The sequence below is a fragment of the Xenopus tropicalis genome, chromosome 1 (genome assembly GCF_000004195.4).
Source record: "Xenopus tropicalis strain Nigerian chromosome 1, UCB_Xtro_10.0, whole genome shotgun sequence".
Taxonomy (NCBI): Eukaryota; Metazoa; Chordata; class Amphibia; order Anura; family Pipidae; genus Xenopus; species Xenopus tropicalis.
Window position 1 is genome coordinate 141,840,249 of NC_030677.2, and position 27,304 is coordinate 141,867,552.

General features: G+C 38.5%; 1 protein-coding gene across 1 annotated transcript in view; it reads left to right on the forward strand.

The window, feature by feature from the left end:
- The first annotated feature begins 1,921 nt into the window (after positions 1 to 1,921).
- The window catches only part of LOC100486694 (immunoglobulin kappa light chain), a 73,184-nt gene continuing 47,801 nt past the window's right edge, over positions 1,922 to 27,304 (forward strand). The window contains exons 1-3 of the mRNA XM_031891382.1: positions 1,922 to 1,979; positions 2,055 to 2,369; positions 13,458 to 13,464. Of these exons, the coding sequence (XP_031747242.1) occupies positions 1,931 to 1,979; positions 2,055 to 2,369; positions 13,458 to 13,464 (371 nt within the window). The 5' untranslated portion in view covers positions 1,922 to 1,930. The remainder of the gene's footprint in view (positions 1,980 to 2,054; positions 2,370 to 13,457; positions 13,465 to 27,304) is intronic.

Below are 27,304 nucleotides of genomic sequence, written 5' to 3' on the forward strand. Positions count from 1 at the left end.
AAAATCCTCTGTAAATTTACCTGCTGTACTCACCATACCTCAAGTCTGCTAAAAATCATGCAAACATTAAATAAACCCAATAGAACTGTTTTGCCACTAGTGAAGAGTGAATTTTTTTGCCAGGTGTGGATTCACTGAGAAATTCGTCATTGGCAATTCTTTTTGTGAAAATGACCCAAAAATTTGCTGAGTGAGGAAAAGTCGTGGTCACAACAAAACAGTTGCAGTCACGTCAAATAAGTAGCACGAAATAGGATGTGCCGCTTCAAAAACGTCATGGTCACATCAAAAAGGTTGCATATTTTTTTTAACTACCTCCTTTTTCTCTGAAATAATAAAAAAAGTTCCTTGCACTTGATCCCAACTAAGCTTCATAATCCATATTGGTGGCAAAACAATCCTATTGGATTTATATAATGTTTATAATTTTTTTTAGCAGACCAAGGGGGTTATGTAATAAAAGGCACTAAGTTTGCCCAGAAGCAGTAACCCATAGCAACCAATCAGCAGGCAGCATTTACTAGTCACCTGTTTAAAAGCAAACATCTTATTGGTTGTTATGGGTTACTCGTGGGCAAATTTAGTTCCTTTTATTACATATGGGGGTGAAGGTATGGAGATCCCAAATACAAAAAGACCCCTTATCTGGAAAACCCCGGGTCCAAATCTCCCAATAATAGATCCCATACCTGTACATGGTATTGTTTTAATTTTACAAAGAGGATAACTATTTTTAAAAATTACAATTATTTTCTAAAAGAGACAGTATACACCTAAAAACCCCTTTGCTGAAAACTAGCGCAATAGGACTTTTCATTCCAAAGTACTAATTTAAAAGTTGGGCTATTTTCACTGACCTTACCCTTCCCCCCTTTCATTAAAAACAGGGCCATCTGTTCAAAGCTATCTATTTAATATCCAGCCTTTGAGTAGCTTATTATCAGGGGCTTCTCATTGGACTGGTAATTAGTTTTATGAGCTCCTTAAGGCTCTGTAGGACAAAAAGTGACAGGATGTACTAAAGTGAAACTGGCTTTATATTCTTGTTTAGTGCCAGAAATAAAAGAATCTATAGATATGTCTTAATTAAAACAATAGCCAAAAGTATGTGCAACACATGCCTTATTCATTCAGCTCATGTTGAAAAGGGTTTTATACTGTCCCTCAAAAATGCACTTTATGGGAGATGGCTTCCACAATTCAGAGTTTTCTAGATAATTGCTTTCTGGATAAGAATAAGGATTACCATATCTGTATTCCCATTCATTTTACTATTCCTCATTCCTCAGGTAATACTTGGTATTTTCTGGATCACGGCTTATTCCTTCCTCCAAGGATCTATTACCATTTTTTTGTTTGTTTGTTTGTTTTATTTATTTTCTGGTATTTGTATAGCACCAACACATTTCTGCAGTTCTTCACAGAAATTATACATCAATCACATCAGTCCCTGCCCCAGTGGAGCTTACAGTCTAAAAACCATATTACATTAACACACAGTAGGCTAATTTAACAAACAACCCGTCTGTATTTTATTACTCTTTTACAAATAGAACTTATATTTTAATGTTAGAGCAGACCCTCTGGCGCTTTTTTATAATCTTCTTGCTATTAAAAACTGGCACCCAGTGCTTACCTAATGCAGAGAATGGCTATAACCCTCCAGTGAGAATGTTTTTAACCTCTCTTTTGTATGTTTCTATAACAGTGTGCTTAGGCAGTGACTGATAAAATTAAGTATTTTTTGTGACTAATAAAGCTATGGTTAATAACCCCATGTGACGTTAGACGTAAGTGCTTTTTGTGCATAATTAGTATTACGGAAACCCATGATCTGTACCCAGAAACCCCATGGTGCATTTATAAGTCTTGCCATTGTGTGCTTCAGGCAGAAGAGGCAGTACAGGAGTATTAACTGTATACAGTCACAATGAGCCAATGTAAACTCAAATTATTCATGATTATTCTTATTTATGCAGGTAGGCAAAGCTGTCTGTTACCTTTTAACTAAACTGAAATTTAATCAAGTCTAAGTTTGTGTTGTTCTCTCCTAGATCCCATACAAAGCGATTCAGTTGAACAACCTGCCTCACAAAAGAGAAAAGAAGGTCAAGAAATTATCCTTATGTGTACCTACAGTTCCAGCAGCTCCTACCCTTGTCTCTTCTGGTACAGACAGTACCCTAATAGTCCTCTGCAGTTTATTCTTCGGAGACCTGGCAAATCTGGAGCTTGTGGTGCATACCAAGCCCAGGGCTTTAACACATTTAAAGCGGTGGCTGACTCCTCCAGTACAAGGATGACCATAACAAGTCTGGAGCTGAGTGACACGGCTATGTATTATTGTGCTGTTGCTGATTCCCACATTGGTTAAATATGTTGTGCAGCTGTAAATAAACTTTCCTATCAGAGCAGGATGTGGGGTTTGATTTAGTCTTCTACAAAAACACAGCTGGTGAATAAATTATTGAGAGAGGTTTGCAATAGGAATACTCTAAAAGGTGTACAATAAAGTTTCAAGTGGAGGAAGGGTCAAACAGCTATGCACTTGGTTGTAAAACTGTTCATAGAGTAGGGGCTGTTTGACTGTAACTGCTTTTATAAATATATATTCCCACTTCATTTTCTTAATTGATATGGGACCTCACGAGCAACATGACTTAAAATTAACTCATTTTCCATTTACAGTATAGTGGAAGAGCTGAGTAGGACTGGCACAATTTCTAAAGAAAATAATATTTTCCTCCCTATTCCAGCTTTTACTCTTTCCTATTTCTAACAATGACACAAAGCATAATTATTACTGGCTGCTAAAATATGACGTGCTCAGCACACAAATCTAAGCAAATACAAAACCTTTGCCTAGAATGTGACTGTGCCTTATACTGTTCATAATGGTGTTTGCATCCAGCAGCACTAAATATAGATGTGGAAGATGGGAAGCCCTAGAACACCCTTAAGGTGCAGGAGCAGTTGGGGAGGCAAGTAGCTGGGGGGGTGGGCAGAATTTACAGGGAGAAGAGTGCAAAAGCAGCATCAGAATAACCAGGTGCAAGCCTTTACTGCTTAAAGCAAATCTATAGCCCTGAATGTTGAATGTTTGGTGTTGAGCGCCCAAGGCATAGGCACATATTGTCATATTTATTGGACCTTTATTGTAATTGGCTGCACTTAAATTAGAATGTACTGCTTTTCTTTTTCATATGTATAATGCATTATGTTGTATATTACTTATTGCAGTTGTGTAGCTTTTGGCCAGTCATGCAAATCTGTGCTATTCATAAAATGTACTTGTATCTACAGCTGCTTTCCTCACATGCACATTTTGTAACAAAGCACCAATGCACCCTGTCAGTTAATTTAGATAAATCATGCGCAGTGCTTCTATTGAAAGTGGTGTAACTCCAGAATTCCCACAGCAGCCTGTTTAAATAGATGCAGCAAATGTGTAGCTAAACGATAGAGTGCAGACGTCATTCATTTCAAATTGAAGCAGACACATATCACCTTGTTTTTTTTCCCAAAATTCCAGTGTCATTGTGCACCACAAGCTGCTAGCAGTGCATTTGCTACAAAATACAAATATTGTGCATGCACATTTTCACAAATTGTTTGCAAGTTGTGGCTAACATTTTTTAGACTGGAAATGGCATAATTTATGGCGTGCCAATCCACACAGCATCAATAATGACATTTATGGGGGAATGTAGGTTGCTAACAGAAGCAATGCCTGTAATAAATAGTATTCATTGTACATGTAATGAATGGCATTGATACAAGCACATATTTGCATTGTAAATAAGCCTTTAGTGTGCTACGCTTTTTATTAAAGGTTATGAACAAAAGGGGAGTTTTGTAGACAGCTGCCAAAGTTAAGAATTGTCATTTGATCACTAGATGGGGATGCTAGGTTAAAAAAACATGCAGAAAAATACTTGTGGGGAAAGATATTATGCCCTGCTGTACAGAAATTATTTAGAGCAATGCAAGCACTGGGGTTTTGGGATCATTTCCACTTAGTGCTTTCTACTCTGCTCTTAGTTCTTACTTCAACTGGACAGTAAAAACCTTGCAGCCCTATAAAAGAGAGCTACCAATGCTCTAATGGGCCTATTGATAATCCTGCAATGTTCATCTCACACCAGAAAATCACATTAACAAATATGGATAAAACTCAAATTTCTGCAAATGAACCCCAAGTTTCCCTTGTATTTTTTCAAGGCCTTGACTCCAGCAGGATCAAAAAGTAGGTTTTAGGGAGGAAGCTGGCACTGAGGAACAGGCAGAACAGAAAAGAAGTGTGTTTATTTTAAAGGTCCATCACATGAAAGGGTTTGTATGGAAATCAGTTGTGCTGCCTATTTCATGCTATTCCCACAGGCAATAAAATAAAATAAAGCCCCAATGTAAGGGGTGAAATGCGCGTTGGTGCTTTTTAGTTTCAAATCAGGCAGGGTCTCTCTCTTTTTTATTATTTACCTGATGGGGAGCTTTTCTTTGAAGGTACTAGGCACTGGGGAGTTGTTCATATGTGCATGAGGGGCAGGTTTGACTCATTTCTTGCCACTGAGACCCATTCCTGGTGAGCATGGTATTGGGTCACTGTATGGAATGTGTGTGGGTTTGATTTGGTGTGATTTCACACATTGATGGCAGGATCTTTTAGCCACTTTTTTAGATAGTGATATTTGAGTTATAGTGGTTCAGTAATCTACTATATAATCCAGCATTCCACGTGTGTTACAACCCAGTAGCGCAATTGTTTACTGAGTTTTTTTCTCTCTTGGGAGTTGTATCCCCCTTACCAGGCAACCCTGCGCTGGTTTGATAATTTTAACATATTTTATTTTTTAAATTTTTCTGTCCACATGTTGTGGATTTTATCTACACTGAATATATTTTAATGAGGAACTTTGTCTTAGACATCCAAGATGGGGAGGTGCATCTTTATGGTCATACTTTTTCTTTTCTTTTGTAAAATAATAGGTTCTTTTGCATAAGGCAGATTCCTCACCATCCAATTATCACTGTTGTTTCAACATGTCTTTGTCTCATTGTCCTTTTTAAGAAATAAAAATAACTGTCAGTTCAGTGTCTGTATCACTAAGACACAGCAAAAGTTATTTTATATTGTCAGCACATAACATAGCAACCACAATACTAGCAAAACTAGCAAACAGACATCTATCTGCAAGTGCAATATCACTTTTCTAAATGTCTTATATGTTACTGTATTTATAATACTGGCTAATGTATGGTTAAATATACCGATGTTCCTTGAGGATAAATAATTTATGAATACATACAGATATAAAACACTAATATCCATATGTTGACTTTTTTTAAAATGAAAAAAATTGTAAAAGACAAACAAAATATAGGATAGGCACATTTTGGCTTTGGTACAGGTACACCCACAACAGATAGTCCAGGTGAAAAAAAAAAGATTGATTGTTGTCATGATGATAATTATTAAAATGTGAGAGTGCTTGCTTATTGCAGTTGATGAATGTCTTTCTCCATTGAGCATACTACCACTTTCCTGTGCCCTTAGATCATTCTGTTTAAGCAATGAATATTTCTAGTGACTAATAATGTTATGTTTACTAACTGCTGTGTTATTAGGTGTGAGTGCTTTTTGTGCATAATCCCTGCGATGGAACCACGTGATCTGTACCCACAAACCAACAGTGCATTTATAAGTGTGAACACTGTATGCTTCAGTTGGAAAAGACAGACAGGTGTATTCACTGTATATTGTAGTAATGTGTCAGTATACAGTTGTGATGTTGTGCAAAATCACAATATTCATTGTTATCTGTATAAGGGCAGGTAGGTAAAGCTGTCTGTGATCTCTGTACTAGACTAAATTCTAAACAAATCTAAGTTTGTGTTGCTTTCTCTTAGAGCCAGTGAGGGGAGATTCAGTTGAACAACCTAATTCGCAAAGGGGAAAAGAAGGTCAAGAAAATATCCTTGTGTGTACCTACAGTTCCAGCAGCTCCTACCCTTGTCTCTACTGGTATAGACAGTACCCCAATAGTCCTCTGCAGTTTATTCTCCGGAGACCAGGCACATCTGCAGCCTGTACCCGCAAACAAGCCGAGGGCTTTGACAGATTTGATGCAGTAGTTGACACCTCCAGTACAAGGATGACCATAACAAGCTTGGAGCTGAGTGACATGGCTATGTATTATTGTGCTGTTACTGATTTCCACACTGGTTAAATATGTTGCACAGCTGTAAAGAAACATTCCTAGTAGAGCAGGATGTGGGGTTTCCTAATGTTTCGATTAGTCCTCTATGAACACAAAGCTGATGAACACAATATCACAAGATGTTTGTAAGAGGACTATACAAGATGGTGGTCAATAAAGTTGTAACTGCAAAAAGGGTCAAAATGCTATGCTGTAAATCTGTGGAGAAATCAGGTTGTGCAACTGTAACTGCTTTTGAAATTATACTTTCCATGCTAAATCTCTTCAATGATAAGGGACTTAACATGCCCATGACTTTTTTTTAGGCTACTGCCACACGGGGCAGTGCCACAGCCTGCATATAAGCACAGGCCCAAAAAACACCTTTCTGCACTGCAGAATGGTGTGTAGCAATGGATAGCATTGGCATATTTTCTAGAGAAAAGGTGCTATTCACTCAACCAATAGCTTGTTTATTCTATTGGCCCCAAACATTATTATTGCTGACTGGAAAATACTGGCCAACATAGTGACGTTGTGACATGGCGCAAACTTCATGACATCGGTGGGTTGCACTGAATGGCAAGTTTGGTATGGCCTAACACATGTCAATTCTGTATAAATTCATATGGCAGTGTGTAACATGGTGTTCCTTAACCTCTTGGCCTATTAGCACTCCAACCACCATCACACTCCAGGGAACTTGTAACACTTTAGTACTAAATAAACAGGAGTTTCACAAATTAACACTTTATTTACACTCTCCAGTATAACTTCTCAAGTAACCGTCACCACACAAATTCCCCAATAAACATTACAACCAGCATAAGGTGTCCCTGGCCACTGGGCCCCAGCCTGATGCCAACTCTCCTGCTCCTTTCTTCTCTTCAGGGGCCCTGTACCTTCTTACAGGCGTTCAGCACAGGAGTCAGCCTTGTGTTCAAGGCACACTAAGCACTACTTTGCCTAGTCCCTCTTCCACTGGGTCGCTAGCTGGGCGAGGTACCGCCAGGATGCTGGTCCCATCCGACCATCCAGCGAACTCCACAAATCTGACCTGTCACTCAATAACCTACTACTTCTTATTGGTACCTGGCTGATGTATCGGGCCTCAGGCTCCTTGGCTTCATTCACTTGTTCTCCTCCTCAGTTAAAGAGGAAGTGACTCACTGTACCAATGTTATATATATATCATATCCTGGGGTATCCCCCTTACCACAAGCGCCTCCTGGTGACTGAACCAAAAACTACAATAATTTGCACCAGAAAAAATCCAGAATTTCTTTATGTTTTTTTTTTTTAAATAGGAAGAACATGGGGAAAAGCCCATTGGCATTTACCACAATATAAATGCATATAAAAAAAGACTCACATGGACTCCAATGCATTTGACAAGAGAAAAAAACACAGACAAAAGCCCTTTGACTCCACTGCATTTTTCTAAAGTTTTGTAAATTTTTATGCAAAACAGGGCAGTTTCACTCATCACTGAAGCAATTTTCTGTTGCATTCATGTCCAAGCAGAATGACTACAGTGGCATTGGCCTCAAACTTCATTATCGCATTACATAAATTTGACTAAGGAACATTAAGAACCTATAGCCTTTAGATTGACTATGCTTTCCAACAATCTCCTGTCTCCCCTTCTTAGATAGTTCTTTGCTTTTCTTTCTTTTCTCCATGTTCAGTGTGGTGCACACAGATAATTCAGACAAATTCAGGTGAGTAACAAAGATTTCTAACAATTTCTAAAAGGTGATAGAAGGTGAAACAAGTTTACCACATGAATAAATAAGTGAGCATTTGCTATGTGAGTTTATTCAATATAGAGAAACAAACTCGAATTCACAAACTCAAAAATTGATAAATAAGCCCAGAAATTTGTCCAGTCCTGCTTGAAATAAGATTGGATTTATTATTTTTAACCAGCTTTTTTGTGTGTAATCGCAAACAAAAGAAATACATATATGAATACAATAAGTGAATATAATTGCATTGTTCTAGTAGAATAAGTACATTATTCAAAAAAAGAAAAGGTACCAAAATTTCTTCCCGTGCCTGCAAAAAAAATCTGATTTTGGGTGGAGTTGCCCTTTAATAACCATAGCAAACTAGTATAAAAGATATATTGGCTGCCTTGAAATTAGAATTTACTCATCTTCCTTTTCATATGTATCATTTATTATATTGCTCACCCAGTTTTTGTTGTTGTATGCTGACCCATGTTAAAGTAAATAAAAATCTTCCATACAGCACTATTTAGGAAAGATATAAAGAACTGTGGAAAATTATCTGTTAGTTATTGCCAGTTTTGTAGGCAGCTGCCAAAGTTAAAAGTTGAGTTGTCATTTGATCACTAGATGGGGATGTTAGGTTAAAAAACCTGCAGAGAAACGCTTGCGTGAAAATATAAGGCTTGCTGTACAGAAGTTATTCAGAGTAATATAAGAACAGGTCTTTTAGAATTATTCCCACTTGAAGCTATTGGTCCTTTGATCTAGTTTCAACCTCACCACTATAAACCTTTGCAGCCTTGGGGCTACCAATGCACTAAGAGGACTATTTTATACCAGAGGTCATTTTATACCAGAAAAAACTCATTCATCTGCATAAAATTAATTATATTTCTATAAAGATTAAGTCCAGTAGCATGGTAACAAATGGGAGTCTATGCTCATAATACATGGACAGGTCATGGCAGGTGTCGATCAAAATAAAAAGGAACCAGTAAACTGGAATATGGTAAGAACCAAAATCAGGCATTAAATAGCATCAGAAGTGCTTGCTTGCAACATAGTGACTTTGTGATATGGTGCAAGCCCGAAGACTAGTGGGTTGCCCTGAAAGGCAAGATTGGTATGACCTCCCACACAGGTCTGGATTTGTGGGAAGGCTATAAAGGCCCAGCCTAGGGTGGCAGAAAATTAGGGGTGGCATGCCTCCTAGCCACATTTGCTAGATGACTTGGAGCTGGAGAATTAGACAGCTCATTGATTCCCCACGCATCCTCAGTGGCAGATAGAAAAAAAAACTAAGGAGCAGATGGGCACATATGAGCGGTAGCGGAGGTACAATTGCTGGTCAGGTGGTGTCATTTGCTGCTGGCCTAGGGTGGCTGAGTTTAATCACATGCCAGTGCTTTATGTATTGGGTTGCTGGTCAGGTGGTGTCAGTTGTGGCTGGCATAGGGGGTCCGAATTTAAAAATCCAGCCCTGCATACACATATAGATTGAGGAACCAATAAATGTTTTATTGTTGTTGTAATGTAACAGAAATACAAATTAAAACCTTTAAATAAATATACTATTAGTAGAACCTACAGCTCTCTGTTGGTTAGTAGAAACGATATAAAGCTGTCTGTTACCTTTGTATTGGACTCCTGACTAGTTTTGTGGGAATAGTTCCACGCCTCTCTAAAAAACCACCATAACATGCATAAAACTGGTAGAAGGAGGATGTATCAAGTTACAGGTATCTCTATAGGATGCCAGGATTCCTACCTGTTTAAATTTCTCATCACTCTTAATATTTTTCCTGGCTGGAAACCAGAGAGCACTATTGAGTGTTTATTGTATTTGAGCAATGGCTTTTCCCAACAGAATGTACTCTATCTGCACCCTATTTTAGGCATCATAGTACAGTGTACTATTATTTACCATTTTTATAATTGTTTCTTTAAATGTACTGTGGCACATCTACTTCTATTTCAACTGAAGTTTGACAGCACTGTTATAGTTAACTCGAGCTGTGGAGGGTGTGCCCCTATGTTCTTCATATTACTGGCCAATAATGGAAGTGTTATCACATGATTCCTGTAACAATATTCAGCTCTTCTGATAGGATGAGCAATATAAATCTATTTTCAATCTGCAGTATATTATCTTCAGCAAAAGTAAGTGAAAATATTTGCACGCCTGTGTGGGGATTGGGGAAGATCACAATGAAAGTCATATCAGTTATCATGATTTGTTTATGGGAAGGTAGGTATTCTGATCACTCGGTCCATGTAAATGTGCAGACAAATTTGCAAACATTTTAATGTTTTTTTTTTTTTTATATAGGTTCAGTATGGGGGGATTCTCTTGAACAGCCTCAATCAGAGACAGGAAAACAAAATGAAGCCCAAACCATCACTTGTACCTACACAACCAGCATGTCTTATCCCTGTCTCTACTGGTACAGGCAATACCCTAATAGTAATTTGCAGTATATTCTTCGAAAATCATCATATTGTGATAACAGAGCTAAAGGCTTTGAGAGATTTAATGTAGTTACAGATTCCTCAAGTACCAGATTAACAATCAACAGCCTGAGGCCGACAGACACAGCTGTGTATTATTGTGCTATTGTTGATTTACACACTGATAACATTTATTGCAGACTTTAACATAAACTTAAGGATGTACGTTCTAAACCTGCTACTATTTCTCCAAGATCAAGAAGTAACATATAGGAAACCTTTTGTCAGCTATAACTATATATCAGTTGACTTCTATATAACCGAATTCAAGTTTTGAAATTAAGCAATTTCTAGGGGGGCAATTAAGAAAAGTTACAGGGACCAAAAGGACCAAAGCTGTCCCCCTCCTTGGGGTGACTGCAGCTTATGTATTTTATATATGTCCAGTGATGGCTCTCTGCAAGCCAAAAATAAGCACTATAGGTTCTGATGTAAATCTGTGAGAATATCTCTAAAGTAGTAGAGATCTTCCATTCAATGAATGAATGTTACAGTCACACAGCTGCTCTGTACATTGCTGAGTGAGTAGTTGGGGTCAGGCCATTTCGGGCCAAGCAGTGGCGGTATGTAGTTGGCAAGCTTGAGAGGGAGTGAGCGAGCGGGGGGAGCAGGCAGGGCACAAATACTACTTGGCCAAGCTCTACATTGCTGCATGGTCCGTTATTGAGTAAAGCAGTTAAAGTAAGGCACAAATGCTGCATTAGACCTCTAATATTTTGAGTTTCAATATTCACTGTTGAATGGCTGCACTTTCACCTTGTAAATGTCTAAGATTAGTTATACATCATCTATTCTTATTATCATCACATATTTATAAAGCGCCAAAATAATCTGCAGCTCTGTACAATTAATTATCTCTGCTATTGCATGTGTTTGTATTGTTACATACTCATTCCAAATGAGTATTGTTTAACACTTGGAATGGAGTCATCCACTATGTGGTATGCATTAAGGCTGATGCCACATGGGGCTGATACTAGGCCTGCTGAAAAACACCAAGAATCAGCCCCAACGCTGGCACCTGTAACCATTGTGTCGGCCCAGGTGCAAGTATAGGTGGCATATATTGTTTCTGAAAAGCAAACTATTGCATTTATTTGCAGATATCCGCCACATGTGCCTGCTCCAGGGTGGACACAATGGTTCCAGGTGTAGGCAAAGTAGAAGGTTGATGCCAGCGCAAGGGCTGATTCTCAGCATGCATTTTTCCGCAGGCCAAGAATCAGTCCTATGTGTTATCAACCTAAACACACCGTAAATTCTAGGGATCTATGGAATACCTTTGCCAACATCTGTGTACTAGAATTGAAAAAATATAGAGGGTTGATCCTTTGTTAATGTTGTACTACTGTCTGTCTTTAGGCTTGTCCCTTCTGGATTGTAGTAAGGGTCATATGGGAGAAGGTAAAGCAGGTAGAGGTCAGGGAGAACAATTGAGTCTTACAGTATGTGAAGCTGAAAAGAGTCAGTAACACTGTAATGGAAAATAGAGGAGTATATTAATTATTCATTCCACTTAAAAGAACAGTTCAGTGTAAAAATAAACCTGGGTTAATAGATAGGCTGTGCATAAAAATGTTTCTAATGTAGTTAGTTAGCCAAAAATGTAATCTATAAAGGCTGGGGTGAGCAGATGTCTAACATAATAGCCAAAACACTATATCCTGTTTTCAGCCCTCTAAGCTCTTAGTCAGCCAGCGAAGGGGGGCCACATGGGACATAACTGTTCAGTTAGTTTGATTTTCTTCTTGACTTGTTATTTTGCATACTAACTAATCCCTTCCTTGTATTTTTTATGTTTTAGTTCACAACAAATGTAAAGCTTTATTATTAATATTTTAAAAATAGTTGTTAACAATAAGAAAAAGAAGAATATAATAAGCAGAAGAATAAGAAGAAGAATAAAGCATTACATTTGTTATGAACTTAAATATAAAAACATAAAAAGCATTGATTAGTTTGTATGCTAACAGATCTGGATTAAAAGCAAACTAACTGAATAACTATTATTGTTAAAAGCACCATCATTCCTTGCAACGCTTTGCAGAGTAAAGGAATACAAAAACAAGACCTAACTGTTTACATTTCACTGTCTGAAGGCTATCTCTCCTTTCATTACTTTCCTAATGTTATTATACTAAGCATCCCTTCTTGTTACTCTTTTCCATAACTCTAACTATGCATTACAAATTATATGCCTTGTCACACCAGCAACAAGTGATGGATGCGAAAATACAAAGCCATAAGGTACTGTTAGTTGCAGCAATTCCTATTTACTTTGATCAGCAGGGAGTTCTAGCATTTTGTCCCCATCTCACAAACTGAGAAAATGCTGGAGGTTGTCAAAACACTAGAAATCTCCTTTTGTGCCATTACCCCTAGCCTCCCCAAACATTAAAATCACTACCACCTAAGAACTAAGGTGCTGCATTAGGCCTCTAGAGGGTTAAATGACTAATGCAAGCATCATCTCCATACACTTGTCTGCACAGTTCTCTTGTCAGCTTTAAAATTGAAAAAAGTTGATGAGGAGGCAGAGAACTAAGTAGAGTAGTATTTGAAGACATCGCCTGCATTTGTCAATTGAATGGAGCAGTAATTCAGGAACGCTTTTTTCTAAAGATAAGTCACCAGGCATGGATTTGCGGCGAATTTCCACATCTCACCATTGGCGAACTGTTTTGCGAAAATTAGTGTGCAGCAAAAAAAAATGGGAGCAGTCGTGACAAAAAAGTCCCGTGACACCCGTGCTTTGCAAAGTTTTCACCCTTTCGCTAATTTTAATGGTACAGATTCGCTCATCACTACTGCTAATATCTGGAGAACTAGAAAAAAATAGCAAAAAACATTTTTTTTTTATTCACTTTTGGGGTGTTTAATTCCATTTTAATATTCCCATTAAAAATAAAAAGGGGAAATGACAACAATAGTATACAAATATAATTTACAGACAATTTTCTAGCATTAGAAATTACTTTAAATATGTTTCCAGTTTAAATTTCTCCCTTCACAGCTGTAGGAAACTGGTGAATTTTTAGTTCTGGGTGCTCCTCCGTAATGAAATGAACCTTTCCAAATATCCTTTTCTGTCCTGCCCCTAACCTACCCTCTTTCAAAGACATCAGAGTCTGCCATACCTTGTCCTCAGCTCTGTCCAGGATGTACCCAAAAATTGAGTTGTAAAGACTTAATTTGAAGTATTTTTCAGTCTGGACCCCATAATTATTACACAGAAAAGGGGACAACAACATTGCCCCAGCACTGGTAATCAAACAGCATTTTTCTATAATCCAAAAAGGAAAATACCACTTAAATGGTGTAACTATAGGTAGGTGCAGATCCTGCAACTGTTGGGAAGAACAGGGAACCCGATAAGGAGAGGTGGAGAAAACTGTGCATGACATTTACATTATATTGCTGTATGGGTTTTAGTTTCTCCTTTTATTATGTTGCTCTAAGGTTGTTCCCTAAGTAGAATTTACATTTATGCCATGTGGAATAGGATCTCTAGTTCTATATTGAAGAGTAATAAATGTTCCATTATAGTTGGGAAAATCACATCATTCCAATTGAATAAATCAAGCCCTAGACTTAAATGTAGGGGCAGATTTATTATGCAGTGTAAAAAACAGCAACAAAATTGGCCAAACATCACCGGACTTTACAGAGTAAAAAAAATGGCAGTATTTCTTAGAGCGACTTTCACCAGAAATAAAATCTAATGTTTGGACAGCGTAAAATAGTACACTTTGATGCATTTGCCTTCTATTTTACCCAGCTTTTCACATAGTTATTTTTTGTGAATTTTGTTTTACATACTGAAACCTACAACTGAACCTAACAAAAACTGAACTAATGATCTTTCCGCCTAAGCCTGGTCCTAACCCCCCCCTTTTCTATCTCTATTGATGGCACCCTCATCAACCCTGTCGATTCAGCGCGTTGTTTGGGGGTGATCTTTGACTCTAGTCTCTCCTTTTCTAACCACATTAACTCCACTGTCAAAACCTGTCACTTTTTCTTACGCAATATTGCTAAAATCCGTCCCTGTCTCTCTACTGCAACAGCCAGGCTGCTCATGCATGCTCTCATCCTATCCCGACTTGACTACTGCAACCTGCTATTAACCGGCCTCCCTAACTCCCATCTTTCCCCCCTACAGTCTATATTAAATACTGCTGCCAGAATTCTCCTCCTCTCATCCAGGAGAGTTCAGGCCTTTCCCCTGCTAAAGTCCCTATCGTGGCTTCCTATTAAACAAAGAATATCCTACAAAGTTCTTCTCTTAACCTTCAAAGCCCTCCATTCCTCTGCTCCCCACTACATCTCTTCCCTTGTGTCTCCGTACGTTCCTGGCCGACTCCTTCGTTCCTCGCAGAGCAACCGTTTGGTTGCGCCCCCCACTACTACTGCGGTTTCCCGCCTTAAACCCTTCTGCCTTGCTGCCCCTTACATTGGGAATGCCCTCCCTGATTTCCTCCAGAGAGAATCCTCCCCCAGTCTTTTTAAAACCAAACTAAAAGACTACCTTTTGGAGCACTCGCCCAGCACCTGATCTGGGAACTAGCACTTATATTGTAGTGTCACCCACTGTGACCTACAGCACTTATATTTGCCTATTTGTGTCTGTAAGTTACCCTCCCATATAGATTGTAAGCTCTACGGGGCAGGGACCTCCATCCTCTTATGTCTTTGACTCTTAACTTATTGCAACTGTAACTGTATCTTGTATTTATTGTTATACTTTGTATTTATCTTTTATCTTATTAAACCCCTGTTTGTATTAATGTATTCTACTGTACAGCGCTGCGTACATAAGTAGCGCTTTATAAATAAAATTATACATACATACATACATACATAGTAAATAGGCCCCTGATTCTTTTAATCAAATGTTATTACATTGAGAGCTAGGGCCAATGACATATAGTAAGCCCTGCTATGATTAATACAGGTATCGGACCCCTTATCCGGAAACCCATTATCCAGAAAGTTCTAAATTACGGAGAGGCCATCTCCCATAGGTTTCCTTTTTCTCTGTAATAATAAAACTGTACCTTGTACTTGATCCCAACTAAGATATAATTAACCCTTATTGGAGGAAAACAATCCTATTAGGTTAATTACTGTTTAAATACTTTTTTTAGTAGACTTAGGGGCACATTTACTAATCCACGAACGTCCAAAAAGCGTCCGAATGCGTTTTTTTCATAATGATCGGTACTTTGCGACTTTTTCGCAAATTGTTGCGACTTTTTCGAGCTCTCAATACGAAAGTTGCGACAATTCGCGAAAGTCGTAATAGCAATGAAAAAGTCGCGACAATTCTCCAAAGGCATAATGGCAATGAAAAAGTCGCGACAATTCTCCAAAGGCATAATGGCAATGAAAAAGTCGCAACAATTCTCCAAAGGCATAATGGCAATGAAAAAGTTGCGACAATTCCCGAAATTTGTTATGGTTATGAAAAAGTTGCGACAATTCGCGCAAGTCCTACCAGTTACGAAAAAGTCGCGACAATTTACGGGAAAGTCGTAACGGCGACGAAAAAAATCACAAAAAATACGAAAAAGTCGCAAAATGTTCGTTTTCCAATCCGAATTTTTCTCATTCGGATTCGTGGATTAGTAAATCAGCCCCTTAGGGTAGGAGGTCTGAATTATGGAAAGACCCCTTATCTGGAAAACCCCAGGTCTGAAGCATTCTGGATAACAGGTCCCATACCTGTATACCCAAGTATAAAAAGTCTAAAAATCATTCCATTAGATGTAGTTCAAAATACAGAATCACACACTATATGAATAAAGACCATCTCTTTGATGTTCTCTTAGAAAGCTGGCAGGATGTGGCTATATGACTGCAACAGTCAAACTGTTTTTGAGATATTGTATATCACTGTGGTGGGTACCACAGTGTGAGACTCCTACAGACATCCTGTAAAATACTAAAGAGCTGCATACTGTATTATTTTAATTTTTGGCAATACAAGTGTTTGTTTATAAAGTCTGGTATTGCTGAACCTGGCATTGGAAAAAAAATGAAAAACAGGGCCCTTGATTGGAATTTAAAGGTCCCGCCCACCTCTTATACCTGCAATTGTATAATAATTACCTTCCCATCAATTTCTGCCTACCAACTTTTAACAATAATTTTCCTCCCACCAATCCTAGTCATTTTAGCCATAAGGCAAGTCAACAAACTCCCCGCAGGCAGAACTTTACCAGGGATGGCAAAACATCTCCCTTAATCATGTTAAGGTTTGCTCACACTTAACTCACCCCAATTAAAATCCCCAGTCCAGATCCTTTCAAAGCATTTACTATCAACTGTAAAGCCTTTAGTTCATTTGGAAATACCTATGTCCTTCCACTCAGCCCTAATTCACTATAGCGTACTAGCTACCTTCATGGCTCTATTTCACTTGCCTGTAATCCCTGCCAATAATAGTTTACGGCAGTGCTGATGACTTTCTACCCACCCTTGGTTCTGTGCAGTATAATTCCTCTGTTGATTCCTAATTATGTGCAGGGTTTTTCCCCCTACACTCTGCTTACAACAATACATTAATCTGCATTTCTATTTTTTGCCTTCCCCCATTTGATTCACTGTAGCAGTGGTGAACCAAATGATCGAGTGACGAGTGGGGGGGTTGACACAGACAGGGGGCTGATCAGAGTGGGTCGGTATTGAAGAGTAGTAATGCAATGTGCACCAGCGATGAGCGGGAGTTTTCTTGGTCATTCCCATCATGCATTGCCTAGGAGTGGGAACTATAGAAAGCCCCCATTGTTGATTCCTAAGTACTTGCCTCTTCTGGCTACCCCCCTGGCCTTGATCTGAAGTGTATTTGCCCTCTCACCTACTCAAGTCACTTTAGCCAACTCAGATTCTTTAGGGCTCTGGCACACAGGGAGATTAGTCGCTCCCGCGGCAAAACTCCCTGTTCGCGGGCGACTAATCTCCCCGAGTTGCCTACCCCTGCCATCCCACCGGCGAACATGTAAGTCGCCGGCGGGATGGCAGACACGGCGGCGCGATTTCAGGAAATCGCCGAAAAAGATTTCGGGAAATCGCGCCGCCGCGTGTGCCATCCCGTTGGCGACTTACATGTTCGCCGGTGGGATGGCGGGTCATGGCAACTCGGGGAGATTAGTCGCCTGCGAACAGGGAGTTTTGTCGCGGGCGACTAATCTCCCCCGTGTGCCAGAGCCCTAAGTTCATAGGTTCTTCAGACTATGTGTATTTAGGCCTCCTTATCTGGTTCAACATTTGATTAGGACTTCCTTATCTCATAAGGTGGTTATAAATATATAAAAACTGTGTAATATTAGCCATTAGTCATTATATGACTATAAGTTTAGTCCAAGTCTCACCATGGTTAGTGAACAGCCTGGACATCCGGGAACATGTGGTATGGCAAATCATTATTATTACTAAATTAATTTATAAAGCACCAGCATTTTCCACAGAGCTGTCCATATTGGTACATGCATTCTAAACAAATTAATACATTAGCTAACGAGGTCCTGCCTGCCAGGAATTACAATCTAAAGGCTTTTAATGTTTTTTCATTAAAAACTTCACTAGAAAAGATTAACATAACTGAAACCGACATGCCGGCCAATAATTTCAACTTACAACCAAAATTCCACCCCCCCCAGTCCACTGGCCAAATGTCCTGATGAAGAACCTAACAGTTGAACAAAAGCAGTCTCAGTTCCATTACAATCTATAGGGGTGGGGATAGTTGGTACACAAGGTTTAAAAGTATAAAATTATGTGGCTGTGGCGGAAGTGTATGTTAGAAGAATGTGACATGCAGAAGCTGATGTGCTATGGGACATCCCATACCTGTTTGGTTAGCAGATAAGTGTAAAACAGAAATGGTGATTGTTAAGGGAACATTTCAATCTCTGTAGGTATGAGAGTGTATGATGCTGTGGGGTAATGAATGCAACAGGTAGGGAGCTGCTCTGTTGAAGCCACGTAGGCGTGCATGTGATGAGGTCACTAAGGCAGAAGAAAGCTTAAGATTATTAGACGAGCCAAGTGGTTGATTTGGAGTGTACCTGGAGATGCATCTCGAAATACAAGGTTGAGCATTGTTACTGAGAGCTTAGTAGGTGAGTGTGGGGAGTTGAATTTGATGTATGTATTGGTAGCCAGTGCTGGGAGCTGCAGAACAGCAGAAATGGTTTTGCAGGTGAGGTATGAGTCTTGCAGCTGTATTCTGGATGGACTTTAGAGAGGATAAGTGAGTAAGTGGTAGGCCAATATGGAGGAGGTTGCAATAGTCTAAGCAAGAGCTGATTAATAAGTGGACTAGTATTTTTGTTGTTTTCTGACTAAGAAAAGGACTTATTCTCAGAATATTTTAAGATGTAATCAGCAACATTTTGCAAGGGATTGAACAAGTGAAACAATGCAAGTACAGAATAACGTATTACTCTGAACAGTAAACCTGTATACTAGAATGGATAATAGCTTGTTTACTATAAAAGACAATATTGGGGTAGGGCATGTATGTGTGTGTGTGTGTGTGGGAATATAGATGGTATTGAAAGAAAAAAGTGCTAATGAGCTAACCAAGAGACGCAGTGTATAGGGAAATGAGTAGCGGTCTAAGGACAGAGCCTTGAAGGACAGTGACAACTCAGTGACAACTAAATAGCCCTAGGGGCATATTTATTATGCTGTGTAAAAAACAGTGGCAAAATTTGCCACACATTGCCAGGCTTCAGCGTGTAAACAATGGCATAAAATCAGACTAATGTTTTATGCATTCCACCGGGATTTACATAAGATATGCCCCTTGGTCTCCCCCTAAAGGGCCTTCACAGTGGAACCCCACATCTACTGCTTTTGGCACAGTTTGTGGGCTAGTCCCACAGTTATGGCAAAATTAGGCTTTCCTGCATTACGCATCAGTAAAATGCTATTCTGGATAATAATATCTGCACCTGAATTATAAGATTCATTTGCTTTTGCAGAAGTAAACTTTTTTTTTTAATCTGAGTAATAATGAGAACAGATCAAGTAATTCTTATTTCAACATCATCTGCATCCTGTGTTATCCAACCCATGTGCTCATCCACTTCCTTTCTCCATCAGACAAGTTTTTGCACTAGTATATTTTACCGTGTTTATTTGGGACGCACCATGGTACAAATGCAACTGGGACCTGTACAAAAATATTCAAGGCTATTTATAATGAGAGCCTCTTCTGGCTAATGGAGCACTGTTGCAGTGAATGAAGCTCAACTGAGACTTACATATACAGTATGTCCTACAAATTATATATATATAAAATGCATATATACTAAGAATTTTTTACAAGTTGGTGGAGATGGTAGTTGCTTATTTAAGACATGTTCCTTTGGAAAATGTACTAACTAATTCCTAATGGATTGTTTATTAGTTATATTATGCACTATTATGCAGTCTTATGATTAAGGAGAAAGAGCTGAACATAACTGCCAGTAAGTATCATATCACTTTTATTTTATTTATTTCTTTATTTTCTTGTGTCTTTTGTTTGCCTATTTCATACTAAAGACACTCTCAGTCTACTGAATGTATAGAAAACTATTTATGCCTTCATCTATACATCTTTTCTAAACAACTTGCCCACACATCTATTTGCTTGATGTGTATAAGCGATGGGGTATAATTAATTAAAGGGAAAATATATTACTGCATTTAGCACCAGATTTCCTCACAAGTGCTTTTAGGCAGAGCACTAAGGGACACTCTTTACTGTTCTAGCACGTGTCCAGGGTTGTAGTAAATGACCTCTTGAGAATTTATTAATTTAATACTGTCAACTTTTTCTATCTGCAAAAGATTACAATCTGAAACAATTCAGCACAATGCAGGGAACACATATCTGCACCTTGTTTGCCGCAAATTCAATTTATTTACAGTCCACTGATGCTAATGCCATTTTCCACAGGGCTTCTTCATACCCTGCTCCTTTTTGTTCACACTAATGGTTTCTTATTGGCCTTACCTGTGTCTAAACTTTGACCAAGAACTTTACGTAACAATTTGTTACCCAGTCTTGCAGTTTCAGGATCAGCAGCATTTGTCAAGCACAAGTCTGAAGTCAGTGCCAATACTGACTGCCTTGCCTGTCTGTCACCTGATTACATCATTTTGAAAGCCAAGCAGTAGCTGAATTTAGTAAGTACCAAGCCCTTTTCTATTACAGTGCAAACTTTCCATTTTGTTCCAGTGCCAGCTTCCCAGCTTTTGCACAGTGAGTTATTACTTTACTGCATTTGTTGTGAAATCAATGTACAGGTACAGGATGCATTATCGGAAATGCTTGGGATCTGGGGATCACCATACCAAGTCTACTGAAGATAATCTAAATATTAAAGCAGAACTAAAGGGTTAATCATTGGGGGCCCCAAAATGTTAGGAACCCCCCAGTGATTATACCCTGGGCCAGTGCTCCTGTTAGCAGAAAACTGCACTACCCAGGGATACTTCTGAAAAAGTTAATTTGTCCTGATATTATTCTCTCCTCATTTCTATTGGCCATGGCAAGTGCATAAAGTGAAAAAGCATTATTTTTTTGGCCAAGAAGTCCAAGAATCATATAAAAGGAAAGGAAATACCAAAAATAAATAATGTTCACATAAAAGTGTACATTGAAAATAATGGTTAGGTTTTCACAAATTGTGTGTTCTGTTCACACATTCAATAGCAGCTCAATAAGAAGCCAGTTCCAAGAGCTTCAGGCACAATGTGTCTATGTAACTCCAGTTCCAGAGCTTCAGACCAAGACCAACACATGCGCAGAAGTGATTTCTCAAGTTCAACGAAGTCCATCAGCATTGCCAAATAGAACTGTGATGTATGCATTACATGGGCAGCATTCGCATCATAAGAGACTGGGAGAAGGATGCGCATGAGCAAAACTAGATCAGTGACAATAGCAATGACATATACAGAAACAAAATGGCGGCCAGAAGCTTCTCTTTTCAAATGCCTAATTTATAAGAGGGGTATGATGCCAATGATTTTGCAAAGTAATCTTTAAGGGAGGTTTCCTTGTTCTATAAAAAGGAGATCTCTATCACTTCTTTTTGGAAATGCAGATTTCTAGGAACTCACCCTTAACTCTCTGAATACTGTAAAGCTCTGTAAAGCTATTCAATTCTGTCTCCAATTTTCTTTTCATCATTTCATCAGGCCTACATGATGGGCAAAAGTGAACACATGTAGCAAACAAAAAAAATTCTGACAAAATCCTGATGAAGGGAGCAATGCCCCTCCCCCCCGAAACATTGAGTTTTTTTGTGGTACATAATAAATGGGGTAAGCTCCCCAGCTGAAATTTTGCTTGAGTGCAGTCTCTATTTCTGATTTGTTCTATACAAAAATGAACACTCATTTTGCACATTTATGACATTCATTACTACATTCATTACAAGTTAAATTAAAACACACTCATTGAAAATGCTCATTGTTGTTGTCAGCACCAATGCATCTGTCCTGCCTCCTGTTGATATGAGAGTCTGCCTACTGATTCAGGATTCTTCAAGCTGCAGGTTGTATTAATATGAGTTACAAACAGATATCCAAAACTGTACAGGTATGGGAACTATTATGCAGAAAGCTCAGGGTCTGGAGTTTACCGGATAAGGGATCTTTCCATAATTTGGATCTCCATTACTTAAGTCTACTTTAAATAATTTAAATATTGGCTAAACCCAATAGGGTTGTTTAGCCTCCAATTAAGCTTAATTATATATTAGTTGGGATCAAGTACAAGGTACTCTTTTATAATTACAGAGAAAAAGGAAATCATTTTATAAAATTGAAATTATTTGCTTATAATGGAGTCTATGGGAGACGGCCTAATTCGGAACTTTCTGGATAATGGATTTCCGGATAAGGGATCCCATACATGTACCATGTTTCTGAATGTTTAGGGTTCACTGTTGCCATGTAGAAAACAAATTTCTAATAGTTTTTGTTTATATAGACCTGTTAAACATTCCATTTGCCTGCATAAACCTGTTATACAGGTTACAAAGTGAAACGAGACAGATTCGCTCATCACTAGATGTAAGGTATGGAGATTATCAAAAGACCCTTATCTGGCAAACCCCAGGTCCTGAGCATTCTGGATAACAGGTCCCATAATGGTATATATTTATATATATATATACATATGACTGTAATTATGGCATCTTATTACCCATTACATGAGATATTATAAAATGAAATCAAGTTTAAAGGGATTCTGTCATAGGAGAACATGTTCTTTCAAAACACAGTTAATAGAGCTCCTCCAAAGAATCCAAATTTTTCCCATTTGGGATTCGAACTTGTGTTTTAATGAATCGGCCGCTAAGAGTATTTCGTCCTCAGAATAAAAGAATTCTTGAAATCCCAAATCTAATTTATTGATGGACTGATCGTAAATATGTCTCCACTAAAACATTTCTTTTTATCAGCTGGCATCTACAGTGGCATAACAAGAAGTTACTGGGCACCACAGGAACATCATTTTAATCCCCCTTTAAACTATTTAAATACTTTATATGTATACTGTATATTAGTCATTGCCCCACTGGGCCATATACAGCTCCTGCAGGCCACATCATCAGAGGGTCAGCTTCCCCCCACCCCCACCCCTTTTCTCCACCCCTGGCCATTTACAATGAGTTGCTAATGAGTGTTAATTTTTTTTTTTAAAGCCCGTTAATGAGCATATGTTTAGAAAAAATAATGATTTAGAAATATCTCAATAATCCCTTTTTTCCAGCTCTGAGCAGTGAGAGAGTTAATATTCTTTCTGTGACGGGCATAAAGCTTCTCTTTGCAAAAACATTGGCTTTCAACTTGCTTCTAAGCATCATGTCAGGTCAGAGTCATCATCATTTTTATAGTACAGATATGGGATCTCTTATCCAAACTGCTCGGGACCTGGGGTTTTCTGGATAAGGAGTCTTTATGTCATTTAGATCTCCATACCTTAAGGGGCACATTTACTAAGCCACGAACGGGCCGAATGCGTCCGAATGCTTTTTTTTTGTAATGATCGGTATTTTGCGATTTTTTCGGAAAAATGTCGCGACTTTTTCGTTACTAATACGATTTGTGCGAAAAAACGCGAGTTTTTCGTAGCCATTCCGAAAGTTGCGCAAAATCTGGCGATTTTTCGTAGCGTTAAAACTTGCGCAAAAAGTTGCGCTTTTTTCGTAGCATTAAAACTTGCGCGAAACGTCGCACCTTTTAAGTTTTAACGCTACGAAAAAGGCGCAACTTTTCGCGCAAGTTTTAACGCTACGAAAAAATCGGCAGATTTTGCGCAACTTTCGGAATGGCTACGAAAAACTCGCGCTTTTTCGCGCAAATCGTATTGGTAACGAAAAAGTCATAAAGACGCCGAAAAAAACGCAAAAAATACGAAAAAGTCGCAAAATGTTCTTTTTCAAATCGGAATTTTTCCAATTCGGTTCAGATTCGTGTCTTAGTAAATGTGCCCCTAAGTCTACTAAAAATCATTTAAACATTAAATAAACCCAAGAAGATTGTTCTGCCTGCAATAAGGATTAATTATGCCTTAGTTAGGATCAGGTACAAGGTGCTGTTTTATTGTTACAGAGAAAATAAATTAATTATTAAAAATGTGAATTATTTGGTTATAAGTCAATGGAAGATGAGCTTCCCATTATTTAGAACTTTCTGGATAATGGGATATAAGACATAATACTTGTGGACAAGTAGGAAAATTGACTTGTGAACCAGATGGCAAGGTTCTAATGACCATATAAAATAAACATTACCAGTACATGTATGTTTACAGCTGCTGCAGAATTATATGAAGGACCATGCAAGATAGTTACATAGTTACATACGGTTGAAAAAATACCAGAGTCCATCAAGTTCAACCCCTCCAAGTAAACTCAGCACACACAACCTATACTTACCTATCTATACACTCACATACATAAACTATATACACAACCACTAGTACTAAATGTAGATATTAGTATCACAATAGCCTTGGATACTATGCTTGTTCAAGAACTCATGCAGGCCCCTCTTAAAGGCATATTTACGATATATCATAAATATTAAGTTATATTTAATATAAATATTGGGCCCCAGCATAACCAAGGCTTAAACAAAAGTAAAGGAGATATTCCCTAACCGCATCAGTGGGAGGCCCCCCGGAAAGGCCCCCTGCCCATAACAATCTTGAAAAGCGCAGTGTTGCCCAGCATGGTTAGCAGCCACCATGACAGTCCTCATGTCTTCCATTCCTTTGTTCTCTAATGGCTTAAAGAAAGCAAGTTGGATTTGAAGCATGTTGTGTGATAAATAAAGCTAATTATGCCATTTGATCTGCTTTAAGAGTGCTCCTTTTAACTTGTATATCTACACTACAAACTACACAGTAGGTAGAATATGGAACTTGTACTGTTACAGTAGGAGCTGCAAACACCTGAGGGGTATATTTATCATGCTGTGTAAAAAGTGGAGTGAAGCATTACCGGTGATGTTACCCAGGGCAACCAATCAGCAATTAGATTTAAACAGTTAGAAAACCAAAGCAAATCATCTGATTGGCTGCTATGAGCAATATCACTGTATTGGATAACGTTTTTATGCTGTGGATTACTTTGCATGTATGATTTGACAAGCCTTTTGTTATTTCATGTCAATTACTTCTTCTTAGGCACTGTATGTCAAATATATAAATATTATTAACAAGAAAAATCTTTCATACATGTTCTTGGATATATTTTAAACATGCAGAGGCAGATTTATCAAAATGTGAGGTTGGAGGTCACCACAGAAAAATTCACTCACTTTCTATTCATTCCTACGGGATTTTCGAACCATATTTATCAAATGGTGAACTCTTTCACCCATAGATAAATACACTTCTAAAAATCCCATAGGAATGAATATATAGTAAGTGAATTTTTCTGTGGTGACCTCCAACCTCACATTTTGATAAATCTGTCCCATAAATTCCTTTATTGTAAAATGTTTTGACCCTGTGAGCCAATAATTATGGCAGCATGAATTACAGACCCATGGAACAGCCATTTTTGTTCCCCTCTTCCAGGTTTTAATTTATATGCCTCCAAAGTGAATAAATATGCCCAATCACAAAACTGCAAGCCCCTTCTACTTTCAGTCGGTGTGTGACAAGCTCAGCTCCGTTGTCTATGTGTAATGAGGAGGGGGGAGGGAGAGCCCTTAGAAGCAGGCAGGCACAGGAAAGCTTAAGCTGGCTTGCTCCATATGGGAGTTTTAACCTTATACGCAAGCATGTTGCAGGTAAAATTTAGTCCCTTTGCTCAGTACTAATCTTAAATTACTTATATAGGTCAGTTAGGGTAGGACTGGCCAGAAGGGATGACTTTGACGTAGTTGGCCAGCTTGAAGTATATTGCAATGTACGGACAAACAATCCCTCTTTTTGAGGTGGGGAGGGAAGGCATTTCTTAGTAGCGAAATGCCCTAGTGTCCAATTTCTACATATTGATAATGGGTGAGTGCAGAGGATTTTTTGCGGTTGTTTATATGTATTTTATGGTCACAGCCTCATTGCACCCCCGCTTAATGGTTTACAATTTAGTGGTTGAGCACAACTTTCCCTTTTTGTGTTATTGCTATTTAATGCTCCGTGGGAAGAGCAGAGAGGGAGGGCAGCCCTTTGAAGTAGGCAGGCAATGGAAAGATCAAGCCTGCCTGCTATTTAGTTCACAACACCATGCGATGCTATGCGAGGAAGGGAGGGGGAACACCTTGAAGCAAACGGCAAGCTGAATCCTCCCAGTTTATGACGTAGTCCTTTTGACAGATTGAGAAGCTACAATCGGGTTGCCAGACAGTCGGGTTCAGGATCTTCAGTAGGATTTATGTAGAGAAACAGGACTTTTAGAAAAAAAAACAGTCAACATGACTAGGTAGGTTTAGAAGTAGGTTTAGAAGTAGGTTCATATTTTTATAAGTTTTTTTTTGGTGTCAGTATCACTTTAATGATAAGAAATAAGATTCTCGGCACCTCTAGCAGAGCAAAGATTAAAAAGATTAGAGCCATATGTTACATATCTAGCTATCTACTAAAAACTTTAGCAGTACTAGCAAGTAGAAGATGGTATATGTGGTCGGAAAACTGGGAATTACTGTAAAAAGGCAACTGAATTAATAGGTCTTATCATCGGAAGTTTCTGTTGACTGTAGGTTTAATCTGATTTTGTGGTTGTGATGTGCGGCTTGTGCCTGAGAAACTGCTTTTATATTGGTGCATCTTGATATGGTGTTTGTATTAGCATAGGGTAAAAACAGTGAAAAGGAAATTTCCACAAATTATCTAAAAAAAATATTCCAGAACCTTATAGAAGTCTAAAGTGTAGGTAGGAAACACATACACAATCACCACATTCCAACTAAAAAAGAGTTTCAGGAGTCACACACACTTCTCACATTATTCTTCCCTGAAGCCTCAGGGACCCCTGCCTCCTACAGTGTCCAAGCTTTATCCAGTGCACCTCTCTGGGTTTGTGGCCAAACTGATTTTACTCAGGGTTGTCTGGTTGTCTGCAGATCTTATCAGACCAAAAAGAGGAAATGCACACTAATCAACTGCCGTATGCAGGCTTCCAGGTGGACTTTATTATTATTAATTACACTTAATAATTTATTTTCACCCCTTTACACTCCAATCTGCTGAAAACCACTTGTGTACTTGTGTCTGCCAATTACCACCACTCATAAATCACACTCTCCAGCAGCAGCACATTCACTTAGTTATTAATTCTGCATTATTTTTCTCTATTCTCTATAACTGTTCATGTATCATCACTGCACTTTTCCTTTATTATCAAA